This window comes from Vipera berus (genome assembly GCF_964194415.1).
Source record: "Vipera berus genome assembly, chromosome: 2".
In the NCBI taxonomy this organism is placed as follows: domain Eukaryota; kingdom Metazoa; phylum Chordata; class Lepidosauria; order Squamata; family Viperidae; genus Vipera; species Vipera berus.
In genome coordinates, this window is record NC_138203.1 from 28,094,964 (window position 1) to 28,113,785 (window position 18,822).

At 41.5% G+C, this 18,822-nt stretch overlaps 1 protein-coding gene across 1 annotated transcript in view; it reads left to right on the forward strand.

Annotated features, from left to right (window-relative positions):
* Positions 1-424: 424 nt before the first annotated feature.
* ZSWIM6 (zinc finger SWIM-type containing 6) overlaps positions 425-18,822 on the forward strand; it is a 127,927-nt gene continuing 109,529 nt past the window's right edge. Inside the window, exon 1 of the mRNA XM_081317834.1 lies at positions 425-1,145. Within this exon, the coding sequence (XP_081173960.1) occupies positions 440-1,145 (706 nt within the window). The 5' untranslated portion in view covers positions 425-439. The remainder of the gene's footprint in view (positions 1,146-18,822) is intronic.

Sequence of the window (18,822 nt, forward strand, 5' to 3'; positions counted from 1 at the left end):
CTTGGGCGAGGTCGCTGCGTAACGCTCGCGCGCCCCTGGCGTGTCTCCTTTTACCTCCCTATCAACTCGTTACGTGCTTCAGAGAGCCGCGCTCGGAACCCCGCCCCCTCGCCCATTTGGGATCGGCCGAATACAGGCCTCCGGCTCGGAGCTCCACCCTACCACGTTTGAACACAGCCGCCGCCAACCCGTCACGGCTGACGCGGCGAGCACACGGCCGCAGGGCGCGTTCTATTTATGTTTGTGGCCGCTAATTTTTGCATATGCCCGCCCCTTGCTCCTCCTCTCCTTTTGTGGGCCAGGCGGAAGGGTCCCTCCCCTTTTGCCCGTATATAGCTCTGGTAGGCGGGACCTGCCGCTCCGGCTGTCTCTCGCTGCCTTCCTGGTGCCGTTTATAGAGTAAAACCACTTCCGCTGTCTGCTTAGAAGCGGCGCGATCATGGCGGAGCGCGGACAGCTCCCTATCCCCGCCAAGCGCCTTTGCTGCAGACCTGGGTATGGTGCTGGTTGCAGGCCGGGGCAGCGGGCGGGCGGCGGCGGCAGCGGCGGCGGCGTGGATGTCGGCCTCGGCGGCGGCGGGGCACTTTGCGTCGCGGGACCCTCGTCGGCCGCCGCTGCCGCTTCCTCCGCCGCCGTCGCTTTCCCCTCTGCCCTCGCCGCGGCTTATGCCGCCTTCGGAGTGCTTCCATTGGGCAAGACGCAGAGCCCGGAGTCCCTGCTGGACATCGCGGCGCGGCGGGTAGCGGAGAAGTGGCCCTTCCAACGGGTGGAGGAACGGTTCGAGCGCATCCCGGAGCCCGTGCAGCGCCGCATCGTGTACTGGTCCTTCCCACGCAGCGAGAGAGAGATCTGCATGTATTCTTCCTTCAACACCGGCGCCGCCGCCGAGGATTCCTCCGCCAGCAGCGTTTCAGCCGCTTCCTCGGGCGGGGGTGCCGCCTCCGTGGCTTCCACGGGTACCGCCGGCGGTGGCGCCTCTCTCGCCAGCGCCGTCTCCAACAACAGCGGCGGAAGCGGGGGGACCAACAACGCCGCGCCCGGCGGCGGCGGCGGGACAGACCCCGCTGCCGACGAGAACCGCCTGCCCTTCCGCAGGGGCATTGCTTTGCTTGAGGGCGGCTGCGTCGACAACGTTCTGCAAGTCGGTGAGTCATTCGGGCTTCGGTGGGTGGAAGCGGCGGCGGCGGCGGGAGGGTGATGCCATCGTTTCGCTCCCCCCGCCCGGCTTTGCTTCCCGTCCCACGGTCTTTGCTTCGGGTCACGGTCTCGTCGGAGTCCTCCCTCCCGCACGCATTCTTCAAGCTGACTCTCTTGCCTCATTCACCTGTACGCTCGGGCGCCGTCCTCTTGCTCCAGCCGCCCGAAACACAGCCCCCCCCGAACCTTTTTTTCTCTTAAGTTTTCTTTATTCTCATCCCCCCCCCGTCAGTTCCCTAAGAATGCAGACTGCCCGGGCACCTTCCTTCTCCCCACACCCGCCCTCCCCTTCCCGGTAGCTTCTCTTTTAAATCTCCTGTCTTGAGGCTTCTCCTAATTCCAATTTGTCTCTTGCACCCAGTCAAGCAACCGCCCTCATATTTCTTGGGATTCCTTTATATATTTGTTAAAAAGACATTACTAATCCTAGAACGTTCTGCCAGTAGCTTATTTTTGCTGTCCCAACACCTTCCAGAACCTCACATTTCCCATCTTTTATCCTATACAAAATCACCCATCCGTACAAAATCCATAACTGTTACTTTTATTTTTCTCTTTATTCTCCTCATTTTCCTCTCCCAAATATCCGGGAGTATGAATGGCAATGAATCAGCAAGAGAAATCCTCTGGGAAGCTTGGCAGGGAGAGATGGAGGAAGGGAGAGAGGGGAAGAGTATCTTTGGGATTTGCCAAGGGAGACTGTGAGCCTTTAAACAAAGACATTTCTAGGACAGCAGCACTTGAGAAGGAAATAACATCTAGTCTTGGTTTGGCACAGAGTCCTAGAGTGCTTTTGTGTCCAGCCTGCATCTCCAGGTTTTTGTTATCGATGGCAGTGAGGGTAGGTCATTGGGTCATAAAGCTGTCAGAATGCTGATGAAACAAGGAAGGTCTGTCTGCGATGCTATGCAGGGGCGGGGAAAATGGGCTGCCAAGGAGGAACTGTTGTGCAGGAAGGCAAAGCCTGCCTCAAGTGCTGCCAAATAGATAGAGGATGTAGTTGGTTTCTTTATCTCTCATTCTACCTTGCTGCAGAGCAGGGGAGACTGCTGATTTCTTCCTGAACTAATACTGTACTTTCTCCGCAGTACATGGACTGTTCTTCCCATTCCTCTTTAACTCTTGCTTTCTTTCAGTCATGGAGCTTTGTAGGTGGATTTCCATCCTATTTCTGTCCTTCAAGGAGGTGAAGGTGGGGAGTGGTTACTTCTTCCAGTTAAGGGGGTGCTAAGTCTGTAGGATGACTTCCCTTTGCCTCTGCTTGAAGGACAAAATGGACAGATGGTTCCCTTTTAAAAACTTCCTGCTCAGGGCAAGGCGAGGCTCTCTGTGGTGCTCAGCCTTTTTTGTTGATTTTTCAAGAGAGTTATATTTTGGCAGTACATCTGTGATGGCTTTTTGGAAATTCCCCCTTGAAGAAGCTACCATCCTTCATTTTCATGTTTGTGTCTTTTTCAGAGAGACTTTTTTTTTTCTCCATGAAAAGGAGAAGCCAAACAAAAGAGCTTCTTTCATTGCTTTTCACTGTCTGCAAAATAGCAAGGAGCTGACAATGGGGAAGGCAATCTGGAGATGTTAAAGCTGCACAACTCTATTTGTCCTCTGTGCAGATTTGCTCAGCTTCCTCTGTTGGGAATGTAAATGCGATCTATGAGTTTTGTGGGTTTATTCTCCCCCACTTTCTAACCCTCCACTACGTAGATCTGTGTTTTCTTGGTATTTAAAAACGTGACTATTTCAGTTAAAATTGCCAGCTGTGTTACTATGGGATTTATATCTGTATGCAAGCTAAAAGGTTAAGGCCAGCCTGAGTCAAAATGGAATTGTTGAATTGTGAGGCAGACCACATTCTCCCCATATTGCCTTTCTGCTTTTACTGCAAATGGTTTAGCTTTGGGCACTCCTCTAAGTTCTAATTAACATTCCTCAAGACTTCTGTTTCTATCCCTCTAGCAGAAGTTGGAGGCACCTCTCCATTTGTGGTGCCACCACTAGAACAGAGCCTCTTCTGGTTTGGCTGGTCTTTCTGAGAGTTCCCCCGCTCTCCCCTCCCCCCCCTTGATTCCACTTGTAAAGGATGAGAAATGACAGTAGTGTATGTAGTGAGGGTTTCTTGGCTGATTACATTTAAGCTTGGAATTCACTGTGAAAATAAAGCCAAGAGGTGATAAATAAAAGATGCAATCTTCTCTGAGAGACAGACACCCAGCATGGGCTTAGCTTTGCTTGCTTTCAGCATTTAGAAGAGGCCTCATTAAGAAATCGTGAAAAGAGGAGGGGGAACCCTTGTGAAACATCAACAGGAGAAGAGAAAGGGTCTTGAATGATGTTGTCAAAGGCCAATGCAAGGCCATATGCATTAATACAACTTGTGCCCACTGCTGCTTTTGGAACATCTAGTAAATACTTCATGCTAAAAATGTACTTTCATTTTCTTCTTTACATGATCTGTTTGGAAAACCTCCAGGTTAGTAATGGAAACTTTGCCTTTTACAGCATTATTTAAAATGTGACTTTATATGGGTGTGGTGAGAAAAAATATAACAAATCCGGAGGTTTCCCAAATCATGAATATGCATTACTGTATTTGCATGCTGTTCATTCCCAAGGGCTCTGAGAGCTAACAGGAACAACATACAGTAAAAAATTCCCTGCAGTAAACGCTGGGCTTAGTAGGATTGGTAAAAAAAGTTTTATATAAGACAAGCAAAATAAATGAAAAAGTTTAGCAGACTTTTATAAATGGTCCTTTTCCTTAAGATGCTGAATACTATTATCATTTTAGATGTTATCTTTTAAATTGGTTTAAATAATTATTCTTGTTTAGATTAATGGGAAGCTGCCTTTGAAGCTGCTTTAACACAGCCCTTTGATTAATAAAATGTCTGTATAAAAAAACCATTCTCCTGTCATATTGTTCAAATGTGTACAGTGTATGACCAATCCACCAGGGTCATCTGTTGGCATAGTAACCTGTTAAAATACTGTTCTGCAGATTGGCATAATTTCTATGTAAACATTTATAGTGCTGGTTAATATGTCTTCAGTGTTAAAGAATTTAACAATAGTGACTAATACTTTGTGTTAGTCATTCAGTTTTGTTATCTGAAATTTAACAAAAACACAATATAGGAAGTTCGGATTGTTGCCTCTTACAACTTAGTATTGTCAGCACAGCCTAGACTCTTTCTACAACCTGCCTGCAAATTCTAAGTATTAAACCTAGAACTTTTCTAGTGCTAGGTAGGAACTCTGTCACTGAACTAAGGCCCTTTCCCTAATCAAAATAAATATTATTTGGAATTGTTTTAAATGAGAGTTTATATGACACCTCTGCTATGAAAAACATTAATATATAGTCCTATAGTCAATCTTATTGCTAAAAACCTACATTATAAATAAGCACATGGAACAGGTTTTAAAATGTTTTAATAGGCTAGAATTATGCCTCATATGAAATATCCTATGCTTCCATATTATTGTTGTCTAAAGTTCCATAGCTAGAATTTTTAAAATAAAAGATATGTTTGTCAAACTGCGGTCAAGGTTATATGCCGATTTGTTTGTGTGTGTGTGTGTACATTCTTAGTTCTTTAGTTCCTTGAATCTAGTGCATAGAGAGCATATCACAGCTATTACTAAATACTTCTATTGTATAGCCATAGTTGCATATTATATATTTGCGTAAAATCTATGGGAATTATTTTTTAACTATAGTGTTAATGTTTAGAATGAAAGAAATGGGAACATAATACATATGGTATGTTTATTGGAAATCTACATATTTTTATTATTTTTAATAAGAGATTAATCTGGCTTTGTCACTGGCTGGATTTGATCTGCAAAACAATTTAGCAACCCCAGATTTTGCTACTTTTAAGATAGCAAGATTTGCACTCTAATTTGCAAGGCTACTAAGAATAAGCATTTTCTTATGTTTACAGTAGATAAGCAATTGCATGGCATTCTTTGTAACGAGAAGCCTTACAGTCACATTAAAAAAAAGCTTACAAAAAGATATAGTTCCTTTTGAAGCTCAACCCTTTGTCTAGAGATACACTTTTCTCCTTGCTGATGTTTTCAGTCAATAAAAATAATTGAAAATTATTAATGAAGTAACCTGGACATAAAAGCCTTAACTACATTGATGGAATTTGGAGCATCTAAACATCCGATTTTGGATTTTAAAGTTTGGTAGTTCTAATAATGTACTACATATTTATTAGGAATTTTCATTCAGCTGTGTCTATAGCTTGGTTTGTTTAAGTAGATAATTTAGTTTTCTGATTGCTCTTTCAGATATCAGCATCTGTCTTTGCTAGTTGGCATGATATATTTGAGATGAATAAATCATGCCAGCAGAGCTGTAGATTGATATGTGATAATTCCAGTTGTAGTTTCATTTGTACACATGTGTAATAATTGCTTCATAGCTGATGCTATGAAATTTAAAGGAGCTTGGCATATTTTGGAGAAAAAAATTGTAACAAGGAAGTGTGGATAAAACTATAGCTTGAGCAAGTTCTGTTGCAGATTTTTTCCTGCCTCTTCTCATTCATGAGGACTTCTTATTCTCCAAGAGGTTCTTTGTATAAGATTCCAACACCCCTAGGTCAGGAACTAATAAACGATTTGTTTTCTAAAATGTTGGCATGGTTAATCTTCTTATGACTTTAGGCCTGAGAAAGGTGGAACAACCTGCCTCCAGAAACTCTGAATGCTCCGACACTGGACGTTTTTAAGAAGAGACTGGAGAGCCATTTGTCTGAAATGGTATAGGGTTTCCTGCCTGAGCAGGGGGTTGGACTAGATGACCTCCAAGGTCCCTTCCAACATTGTTGTTGTTGTTGTTATTATTATTATTATTATTATTAAATTCTGTTTCCAATCAGAGCATATTTACATAATTATTGCATAGTTAACTTTGAAAATTAGTTTATAGTTATTTTTTATGAGTCAATACTTCTGTCCATTAATATGTTTCTAAAGGTTACCTTTTTAAATGTAGTCTGTCTCTGTAACTTCTATATACAGAAATTTGAAGGTTGTTTTTTTTAGCAGTACCTGTTTTCTGTCCACTTCCAGTTCATATAAAAAATAAAAAAAAGTAATGTGTTGGGATATTAGAAATCAAATGGCTTTTGAAATGAAGTTAGATTTACTTGATTATTACCTCATTTCTAGGGAAAATTTTAAATCTGCATACTTGATGACTCTGTGTTAAATTTTGCACATTTTGGCACTAACTATGGTGTGTATAACCCACACCCCCTAAGCATGTGTGAAGTCAGTAGTAAAACAAAAATAGCTAAAACATTTTATATTGCACAACTTAAAATACTTCTAGAGGGTAAGCAGGTTAGAATTTCACCTAGTTAATCCAGTTTTGATGCCAAAAAGCCTATCGGGTGTTCATGCAGTACAACACCTGTACATTGTGTATACTTATAAGTACAAAAGTGGGTGTATTTGTTTGATTTTTTTTTCATCAAAGCCATCTGATAGATTGTACCTAGGCATTCCAAAGCCAGCTGAATTTTAGTACTAAATGCAGATGGCATATAAATAATCAGATTGTCTTCTCTAGTTGCTATATTTTAATATCACTGTTTTTTGAAAGACAATACAAAGACTGGCTGGAGGATATGGTTGTGCCATTGTTCTGGTTCACACAGCTGATAAACCATAATGCAGCGTATCTGATTTTATTTTAATCTCTTCTGTGAAAATAATCACTGTAGTGTGTGAAGCATGATTTACATGTTTTTCCATAGAAAAAACAATGTATAATTTTTAAAAATCTTTGTAAGAATTTTATATCCCTACTGAAATACTTTTCTAGTCTCATCTGTAGGTTTGTTTTTTTAAAGATGAGCCCAATAGTACTTTATTGCTTTATAACAACCCATTTACTGTGTCTCCAATTCCTGCCTGTTAAGGTTCCTAACTCTCAACTCCTGTTAAGGTCTCTAACTAAATTGGGCCTTTAAAAAAAACAACCAAGAATTTTATTTATATAAATATAAATATAAATAATATAAATATAAATAAATAAAAGACCTTGTTGCAAGTGTGTAGCAGTCTTTGAAATAGCTGGAAATTGTGTTTGGGCAGTGGCTGAAGAAGTCTGACATTAATTGGAACAATGCTGTAGAACTTGTCAATAAATTTAAATTCTCCCTTCTGGACTTAGCTGATCAGATATGCTGGAAGCTCATTTAAAAAATTAACATGTTGGAAATCTAGGTGATTTACCTCTTGTCTTGTTTTAGCAGCTTGTCTGTTTTTATAAGTTCCTCTTTTATTGTTAATTGGTGTCAGATCCATTGATGATAATAAAGAAATTCATGGAAGACTCAGCGGAAATGGAAGGTCAGGTTGAAGGGAGGCGAATCATTAGGCATAAATTCCAAGGGTTCTCTTATTCCATGAAGCCTGAAACTAGGAAATGTTTGGATTTTTAGGCATAAGGTCCTTGCTAATTTTAACATGCTAGTAATTTTTGGCCCTATTTAAATAAGCCCTTTAAACTTGTCTCTACCCTACGCCCTGTATGAGAGTGGATGATTTATTTATTCGCTAAATTTATTTTTATTTGCAGCCTCTCTCATCTTGGGGCTACTCTAGGTGGCTTACAATAATAAGGAAGAAAAGGAGTGCAAACAGAAGAGAAGTAAAAAAATAATGGAACAATAAAATTAACAATGATAAAGAAACACAATGAGAATAATACAACAGTATGATAACCAGAAAGATGGGTAGGTGGAGAGAAGAGACCAAGGGGTGGGGGATGTGGAGTTTGTCACCAGTCTAGTGGCCACCTCCAGTGTAGAAGTCCCCCATTTGATCTCCTGGCCAGCTGGCAAAGCCAAGTCTTTAGTTTCTTGTGGAAAAATAGGATGATGGGACCCTTGTGAGGTATTTTGATCTTATGAATGATTCTTGCCTTTTTTTCTGTGTTTTGAGTGATGTGGTTTCTTTATTTTTAATCTTCTGTTTTAATTGCTATATTTTAAGATGCCGAGAGCCATGAGAGATTGGGGCAGTCTATAAGTTATTTAAAGAAATAAATTCCATAATATATTATTAAAATCCTAAATATTTCAGTAACAGAGCGTGTTAATAAACTTTCATGTGTGGGCAGTTAGACTGTGGATTTGAAACCAGGGATTGGTGAGGTACCGGCTAGGTAGAGCACTCAGATTCTCTTACAGTAGGTCCAGATTACTCATGGCTGCTGAGCAGGACCAGTAGTCTGTGCCTTCATTGGCTGTTTCCTCTACAGCCCCAAGGTAAGATCCAAGGTTAAAGTCCAGCAGATTGACCAAGAGGGAGGAGGAGGAGGAGACAAGGCAAAACCAGTTATTGCAGACAAAACTGGTTGTCTAGTTTAGATAACATTGTGCAATAATTGCTTTATTAAATTATGCATTTGTAGATATTAGATTAAAGATTAGAACATCTAATCTAAGGGGACAACAGAGAATGAGGTAGCTGGATGGAGTCACTGAAGCAGTAGGCGTGAGCCTAAATGGACTCCAGAAGATGGTAGAGGACAGGAAGGCCTGGAGGAACGTTGTCCATGGGGTCATGATGGGTTGGACATGACTTCGCAACTAACAACAGCAACATCTAAATATTTTAGCATCTGTATTCCACAGGAAATTCTTAAAACATAGTACAGAACTTGAACTATATATGATCATGGTTACCATCTTGAAATGTTTAGAATACTTCTATATAGTGGCTAAGTAACTGGAACATGATTTATTATTAGAACAGTTGAGCCCTGCATTATGTATTAAGCTGTAATACCTCTAAATCTTACGGGATGTATTTCTGAGTAGAAAATCATTACATGGAATAATGTAATTTAGAAATTAGAGCGGTCCAGCCAAGTTGTGTACTTTGAAGTCCCATTGATCTGAATGGAAAGGTGTTAAGCACATGAGAAATGAGAATATATGAATATGTTAAATTTGCTGTGTGACCATTCCTATCCTCACTGGTAATGTTATTTTGTAAACTGAAATCATTTTTATTTTTTTAAAATATTTTACTTTTGCTAAATCAAGATGATTAGAGTAACAAATAGAAAACTTGTAAAAAATATAGTATGTTTGAAGGGAATTTTTTTAAAAAATATTTTTAAAAACTAGATGTCTGCATTTGGAGTCAAGCAACTTTGAGCTTTCAACCATCAAAGTAACCCTGTTTACTTCGTTTATATCCATTTATGAAACCTGGTGGCACTACATAGCTCATGGTGTAAAGCTAGATGTATTTATATCTTCTGTGAAGAAATAAAAAAAACTATGAAAATAATCATGTTAATATCTAGCCAGGTAAAAATAGAATAAACTTTACATTCAAGAGCTATTAAATATAGTGTCTAATATTAAAATAGAATTTAATTGTATTTCAAATCCTAATAAGACAAAGTGATAATAAGAAATTCTTATGTGAACACAGGACACTTCATATAGGCAAGAGCAGTCTTTCTCAACTTCACCGTTTATGTTGTATGGACTTCAACTTCCAGAATTCAAGCCATGCTGGCTGAGGAATTCTCGGAGCTGAAGTCCACATATCTTAAACCCGCTGAGATTGAGAAACACTGGACTAGATTAAATAGTGGCAGTTAAGCTAGTGATGAAGATCATCTGGCATAGGAAGTGCCAGATACCTGACTGGCCTCTGGATTGAGCTTCAGCTTTTTAAATAATTATGCAAATAGCTTGTCTACTCAGGATGTTGGCTGGCAGGGAAAATGTCTCTAATGCAAGTTCACTGATACTTATTTAACATCTAGATTCTCAGATATATTAAATATCAACTACATGTCTGATGGCTGTATTATATTTTCTAAATGTTTGAATTCCCCTCTCCCACCACCCCACTTTTCTAACTCTTTAACTGTAGGAATTTTTGCTTGCTGCTGGGCTGCAGTTAATTTCAGGTCTGAATCATTTTATTGAACACTTTTAAATTGTTGCTCTTCTGCACTTGATAACAGTGCTGTTTTTTGAGCAAAATGTGTTTCCCACTTGAGTCAGCATGAAAAAGATTTTCTGTTAAAGTAGTCAGCTGTTTACTTGAGAACAGCTGACAAAATTTCATAGTTTCAGGCTCAAAGGGTAAAATGAGCTTGTCCTTTAGGCAGGTTTGGATAGATTCCAGGCTTTGAGAAACAACCTAAGTATCCAAGGAATGGATTTTTTCCCCCACTTTTCTCTCTTACATTTTGCCTCCTGAATAATCACAATGATTGGTAGAAGGTAATTTTGGTAATTTCCCGTATGATTAAAACTAAAGCTTGTAAACAGCGATTTATTTCTAGATAATAATAGCAAAACTTGAGATATGAGTAGTTAAATAGTAGCAGTTCAGTTTAAATGTAAGGAAGTTTTACAGATTATTTTTCTTCTGTAGATATGCTGATTCCATCTGATATATATATATATATATATATATATATATATATATATATATATATATATATATATATATATATATATATATATATATATATATATGTATGTTTTCGTAGATTCTCACGGGTGTCTGTATGTGTAGGTCTAGAGTCTTGGGTTTCTTCCCGCGTTCCTTTCATCTTCAGAAAGTTGTGGCGACGTTTCGACGAAATCCCATCCGTCATCATCAGGCCGGAGTGTTCCTCCTGCTGCTTTCATTGAAAGCAGCAGGAGGAACACTCCGGCCTGATGATGACGGAAGGGATTTCGTCGAAACGTCGCCACAACTTTCTGAAGATGAAAGGAACGCGGGAAGAAACCCGAGACTCTAGACCTACATATATATATACAGCACGGAGACGGCATTGGTCGCGCTGGTGAATGATCTCTGGAGGGCTAGGGACAGGGGTTGCTCCTCTGTCCTGGTCCTATTAGATCTCTCAGCGGCTTTCGATACCATCGACCATGGTATCCTGCTGCGGCGTCTCAGGGGGTTGGGAGTGGGAGGCACCGTTTTACGGTGGTTCTCCTCCTACCTCCAGGGCCGCTCGCAGTCGGTGTTGACAGGAGGGCAGAGATCCACCCCGAGGTCTCTCATTTGTGGAGTTCCTCAGGGGTCGGTCCTCTCACCTCTCCTGTTCAACATCTATATGAAGCCGCTGGGCGAGATCATTCGTGGTTTCGGGGTGGGGTATCACCAGTACGCTGATGATACCCAACTTTTTCTTTCCACCCCGAACCAACCCAGCGATGCCCTCTCCGTGATGTCCCGGTGCCTGGAGGCGGTTCAGGTCTGGATGGGGAGAAACAGGCTCTGTCTCAATCCCGCCAAGACTGAGTGGCTGTGCATATCGGCATCTCGGGTTAACCAAGTTATTCCACCTCTAACGATGGGGGGTGAGGTGTTACCCCCCGTTGATAGGGCTCGCAACCTGGGCGTCCTCCTGGATTCACGGCTCAATTTTGAAGATCACATAGGAGCCGTGACCAGGGGGGCTTTTGCACAGGTTCGCCTGGTGCGCCAGTTGCGTCCCTATCTGGACCGAGACGCCCTACGCACAGTTACTCATGCGCTTGTGACCTCCCGTTTGGACTACTGTAACGCTCTCTACATGGGGCTGCCCTTGAAGACCACTCGGAGGCTTCAACTGGTGCAGAATGCGGCCGCGCGAGTTGTAATGGGGGTTTCCCGATACTCCCATGTAACACCTCTACTCCGCGAGCTGCATTGGCTTCCGGTTGCCCTCCGGGTGAAATTCAAGGTGCTGGTTATTACCTATAAAGCCCTACATGGCCTGGGTCCGGGCTATTTGAGGGAACACCTGCTGCCGGCATCAAACGCCCTTCGCCCAGTGCGCTCCCACAGGGAGGGTCTGCTCAGGGTGCCGCCGGTGAGAGATTGCCGGCGGGTGACACCCAGGGATAGGGCCTTCTCTGTGGGAGCGCCTGCCCTCTGGAACCAGCTGCCGGTGGAGCTGAGGACTGCCCCCGACCTCCGATCATTCCGCCGGGGCCTGAAGACCTGGCTCTTTGAGCTCTCAGGCCCAGGCTGAGGAGAAATTTTTAATTCGGGTTTTAATGTATACAGGGTAATTTAATATTTTTTAATTGGTTTTTTAACTTTTGTATGGTGGATTTTTAATTCCCTGTAAACCGCCCTGAGTCCTCAGGGAATAGGGCGGTATATAAATGCAACTAAATAAATAATATATATATATATATATATATATATATATATGTTAAATGTTTGTTAAGCATTCAGAATACACTTCCTTAGTCCTAGACATGGGACAAATCTTATTTCCTGTTTCAGCCTAGCCCAAGGCCATCTACAGGCAGTAGCCACAGCAGTGGCAGCTCATATTTGTGTAAATTTTTTTTTTGGCTTGTTAGCAAGCCAAATTTTTTTTTACATATATATACAGTTGCAAGAAAAAGTATGTGAACCCTTTGGGATTACATGGAGTTTTGCATGAATTGGCCATAAAATGCGCTCTAAACGTCATGTAAGTCACAACAATAGAAAAACACAGTCTGCTTAAAATAATACTACACAAACATTAGCTGTTGTCATGTTTTAATTGAACATAAGATGGAAACATTCACAGTGCAGGGTGGAAAAAGTATGTGAACCCCTAGCCTAATGACTTCTCCAAGAGCTAATTGTGGAGCCAGGAGTGAGCCAACCTTGACTCCAATCAGTGTGATGATATTGGATGTGTTGCTGACAGCTGTCCTGCCCTTTATAAACACACACCTGTTTTGGGTTTACTGGTCTCAAGAAGCACTGTCTGATGTGAACCATGCCTCGCAGAAAAGAGCTCTCAGAAGACCTACGATCAAGAATTGTTGACTTGCATGAAGCTGGAAAGGGTTACAAAAGTATCTCCAAAAGCCTTGATGTTCATGTGTCCACGGTAAGACAGACTGTCTACAAATGGAGAAAGTTTAGCACTGTTGCTACTCTCCCTAGGCATGGTCGTCCTGTAAAAATGACTGCAAGAGCACAGCGCATAATGCTTAATGAGGTAAAGAAGAATCCTAGAGTGTCAGCTAAAGACCTACAGAAATCTCTGGCACATGCTAACATTTTTGTTGACACATCTACAATAAGGAAAACATTAAACAAGAATGGAGTACATGGGAGGACACCATGGAGGAAGCCATTGCTGTCCAAAAAAAATATTGCAGCACATTTGAAGTTTGCAAAAGAGTACCTGGATGTTCCACAGCACTACTGGCAAAATATACTGTGGACAGATGAAACCAAAATTGAGTTGTTTGGGAAAAACACACAACACTATGTGTGGAGAAAAAAAGGCACAGCACACCAACATCAAAACCATCCCCACTGTAAAACATGGTGGAGGGAGCATCATGGTTTGGGGCTGCTTTGCTGCCTCAGGGCCTGGACAGATTGTTGTCATTGATGGGAAAATGAATTCCAGAGTTTATCAGGACATTTACAAGGCCCAAATACAGGCCAAATCTTATTGCCTGTATCAGCCTAACCTAAGGCCATCAACAAGCTGTAGTCACAACTGTGACAACTCATTATTTGTGTAATTTTTTTGGATTGCTAACAAAGAATTAAAGGGAGACTGATATGGCCATTTCAAACTCATTTGTTCTCATCAGTCAGCCATACCCTTCTGAGATTCGAACCTACCTACCTACCTACATACATATACATATACACATACACATACATATACACACACATATACACACTCATCCAGCTGAGGATATAAGACCATAATTCTAAGATACAATTAATACGTCTTAGTTAATAATTTGAAGGGGAGATGGGGAAGATGATTTGTCCTGATAACCACAAATATCTAAGACACATTGCCATATAAATTTTTCTTCTGGTAAGGAAAAATTTTACTTTTTCAAAATATAACCTCCTTCCCCCTCCCCCCCGGTGCTTCCCTCTTTAATAATGAATTGGATATAATTTCTTTTGGGATCCTCCAGGTAACAAGGAAGCCAGTTTTCTTCTTTCTTTTTTCCATTTCTTTCTGCAGCTCTGAAGAATTACTTCTATTGTTGTTCCACAGTCCCGCTGAGCACTTTTTAAGGTGTGGGAGAAAATCAGCAAAAATCACCTCCTCTTATTTTAATCAGCAGAAATCGCCAATATGAATTAAAATTTGAAAGCAATCCATTGTTTATATAACAACTTCTGACACCCCTCCCAAAAAACCCAGAGCATTGTGAAGGAAATGATAAGAAGAAATATAAGACAGTTATTGTAGATCAGGAATGGACAGTTTGTAGTCCTTTACCTGATGAGGGTGATCAATAGTGTTCATCATTTTTAATGATCATAGACTGTGTTGATGACATCATCTGTTAATCAATGTTGGTGGAGTAACATCAAGTTAAAAAAACATGCATAGGTTATTAAAACCCTGATGCAGGTCTTCTTGATTGGCATGATCAAATACTGTTTGCAGTCTATTTTGTAGATTGTAGATATATGAAATACATATGTAAATTAATAGCAAAGTAACCAAAATATTATTCCAGTTATAATTTTAAAATTGTTGAAAAGCATTTAAGATTGTGTTTCATTTGGAAGATAAATTTAATTTTCAAAGGTGGTAGGAATAAGACAACACCAGTATTGCTTTCTTTCCAATCTAGTGTGTCTACTACCTCATAATTTTGACTTTTCTTAGCATGTATTATGTGTTTATTAATGGCCTTTATGAGCATTGAGAGTAGATAAAATTGTATACATTTGTATGCACTTATATAAAGCTAAGTGAGGGACACAGTGGCTCAGTGGGTTAGGAGGCTGAGCTTGTCGTTCAGAAGGTCGGCAGTTTGGCAGATCGAATCCTGAGTGCCGCGTAACGGAGTGAGCACCTGTTACTCGTCCCAGCTTCTGCCAACCTACAGTTCGAAAGCACATAAAAATGCAAGTAGAAAAATAGGGACCACTACGGTGGGAAGGTAACAGCGTTCCGTGCGCCTTTGGCGTCTAGTCATGCCGGCCACATGACCACGGAGATGTCCTCGGACAAGCGCTGGCTCTTCGGCTTTGAAACGGAGATGAGCACCGGCCCCTAGAGTTGGAAACGACTAGCACGCATGTGCGGGGGAACCTTTACCTTACCTTTAAAGCTAAGTGACTTTAGAAGTGTGTTTTGTTGATTGTGGTTCAAGCCAGAATGCATTGGATGTGCTGACTGATGCCTGAAGGGAGACATTTAAATCTTCCTTGTGCAGCATCTTCTGTGATCACTTTTCTATTGAATAAACAAGGAAGATACTGAGTAAGAAGAATAACCCTTGTGGGCCATTATTAAGTAAGTTATGGCTTTCTCAGTCAACTAAACAGATAATAAGTGATGTTATGTAGTATGATTTGACAGTGGCAGATGACAAGAGAAATATAGCAATGGCTTGTCTCCCCATAAACACCACATCTTGTTGTCAATTGGTTACATATGAAGGAGGGAAACTTAGCTAGACATTTCCTTTTACGTGCCCTTTCCAAGAGTAGAACATTTTGACATTTGATTCTTGATTTTTCCTTTAATATTCATTAGTAATAGATCTTCATGGAAAAAAATCATTTTCATAAAGGGCTAAGGTCTCCAAACCAGTTATGGCAAAAATAAAGTTATGGGTTTTCTACTTTAGAAAATACAAATATATACTAATGTCAATACTTCCAAATGAGTGCTTCACTTTTTCCTTCTGGATTATACCAGCCCAGCGTTATTTGGAATTATTTTGTCCTCAGGAAATGATTTAAATATCACGTGTTCTGTCTACATTATTAAGATCCGTCTAAAAGCCTGGGACAGCTGTAAGGTTTTTTTTAGTCAGAAATTTTATTTTTTAATATAGTTTTATTAAAAATAGCTTTTAAAATAATGTATAATTACATGAACTTTATCTGATATAATTAATATGACATAATATTTACAGACAGTCCTTAACTTATCACGTTTGGGGTCAATTTTCCATTGCTAAACAAGATGATTGTTAAGTGAATTGCACCAGATTTTACTATCTTTTTTGCCACACTTCTTCAGCTAATCATAGTAGTTGTTAAGGAAATCACTCAGTTATTAACTGAGTCTGGCCTCTCTTGTTGACTTTGTTTGTTGGAAGCCAGCTGGGAAGGTTGCAAATGATGATCACATGACTCCAGGATTCTGCAACCATTGTAAACATATGCTGGTTGCCAATTGCCCAAATTTTGATCACATGACTGTGGTATCTGAAATGGTTGTAATTGTGAAGACTGGTCATAAGTCACTTTTTTCGGTGCTGTTGCTAAATGAATGGTTGTAAATCAAGGACGACATACTAGATCAGGGGTGTCAAACTCAATTTCATTGAGGGCCGCATCAGCATTGCAGTTGCCCTTGGTGGGCCGGGTGGGCGTGGCCTACTGGGTGGGCGTGGCCTACTGGGTGGGCGTGGCCAGCTCTACATCATTCGCGTCAAGGGTACCTATGGGGGCCTGGGCAGGAATGGGACAGATCTGAGGGTCTCTGGTAGAAGAGGATGGGACCGGGGCAAGTGCCAAGGCATGGTCCACTGGAGGAGCCTCGCTGTTCCTCTCAGGCCTTGGGGGGGGTTGGACAGTGGCATGGAGGTCAAATGCGCAGCCCAGCCCTCAAGCACCCACAGCACTAAGCCCAGCTCCACTTCCTCAAGGTGGTGCCCAGGTGCACTTACCTCCTCCTCAAGGCTGCTGCTGCTGTGCTTGCTCTCCTTAGCCAGGTTACTCATGATGGGTATGAGGGCAAAGTCAAGAGGGAGGCCCACTCCCTCTCCATGTGAGGAGACCTGGCTTTGTATCCAAAGCTTCCTTAGCAATAGGATCGGAGACCCCCCAGGATAGGCCAGGAGGAGGGGGCAAGGGATGGTGAAAGGGCAACAGGGCAGGACTTCCCTTAGACCCTCCCTCTCCTTCCTTCCTTCCTTCCTTCCTTCCTTCCTTCCTTCCTTCCTTCCTTCCTTCCTAGAACAGAGTGGTAGGAAAATATTTGAGATGAGGGAGGGAGAAAAATAGGCAAGAAATGCAGCTGGGGAAGTGTCATCCTTCGTGAGGAATGAAGAAATGCACCATCGCCTGGAAGTGACCAGCACTTGGCCCTCGCCTACTTCACATATCCAGCTTGGTGGGCTCTGGGGGAGGGGATGCCATGAGCAGCATGAGTCGATGTTACCTTCACAATGCTGCCCAGCCCCCAGCCTGCCCGGTTTTGGCAGGCAGTGGGGCACTTTCCTGACAGTGCCGAGAGGATGAGCCGGGTGGCATGAATCTGAAGAGAAGCGCAACGCTGCCCAGGCCCTAGCCTGCCCAAAGTAGGCAGGGTCATATCCTGGCCACTTTCAGGCGATGGTGCATTTCTTCATTCCTCACAAAGGGTGATATCTCCCCAGCGTGCGCCCAAGGGGCAGTGCTGACACAGCATGGGCCGGTCCCACACTGTTTCCAGACGGCCTTGTGGAGCTAAGACTGGATGTATTTCAGCATAGATGACCACCACAAAATTGTACATTGGCTTCTGGCTGGCCTGGGCTGGGGCCAAGGCAGTGGGGGCCGTTCCCTCACTGTTTACAGGATGGCTTTGTGGGCCACATGAAATCACTTCGCGGGCCAGATCCGGCCCCCGGGCCTTGTGTTTGACATGTCTGTACTAGATCATGGCATAGAAGAAATACTATCTATATAAATTTTTGAGTGACTAGCTCCGAAGCTACAGCAATAATGATTATTGTATTCATTTGTCAAGGTTAGCTTAGCCCAGAAACTTCTTAGAAGTTGCAAAAATGTTCTTGATTAGCTGCCTTGTGTTCCTGGAATAAAGTTCCTAATGAACATTAAAATAAGATTTTTATTATGTTTAATGTCATTATTTTAAAAAAACAAAGTCTGATCTTTGTATATTTAACTCAGTTTGAGTTGATGAGTCTGGTAGAATTAGCTATGTTATGGTTTCTAATATTAGATGCGAGTTTCTAAGTGACATGCTTCCCAAACACATGTGATGAAATGATCCGGATTGAAAATTAGTTAAAATGTCTGGTGAGCCCAGTTGTTCTCTAACTTCAGCTTTTCAAAACAGGTTTTCAATTGTCATGTATATAAATATAAATGTTTTAGCGATTTGAGATTCTAATCTTCTATAAAATAACGTCTGTACTTGGTGAACTTTATGATCAGAGGTTCTTCTGTTCCAATCTTTCTTACATGAAGCTCAATTTTGATCCAGAAATATTATTTAGCATTAAACCGTCCAAAGGCTTAGATTTGGCTTGAGCTGTCTTAATACTTAGAAACTTACAGGTTGGCTACCTAGCCCTGGATCGCTCAATTTCACATATACTTTTATTTTTAAGGAGTCAAATTAATCCCATCTTTAATAGGTTTTTCCCCCAAAAAGAAATCCTTGTCCTTCATTAATTATTATTTTTTAGAGTAAAAGTAATTCCAGATGAACTTTATATTTTTGTAATTTAGCAGAAGGCAGTGAATAAAGATATGAAATGTTTTTGCTCGAGTATAAAATAAAATGGTGTTCCACAAAAGTGTTTCAAAGTTTGGGTTAGGGCCAGAAGTCTATTTCTCCATAAACAGGTTATGTTACATTAGGATGAATCCAGACTTTATCAT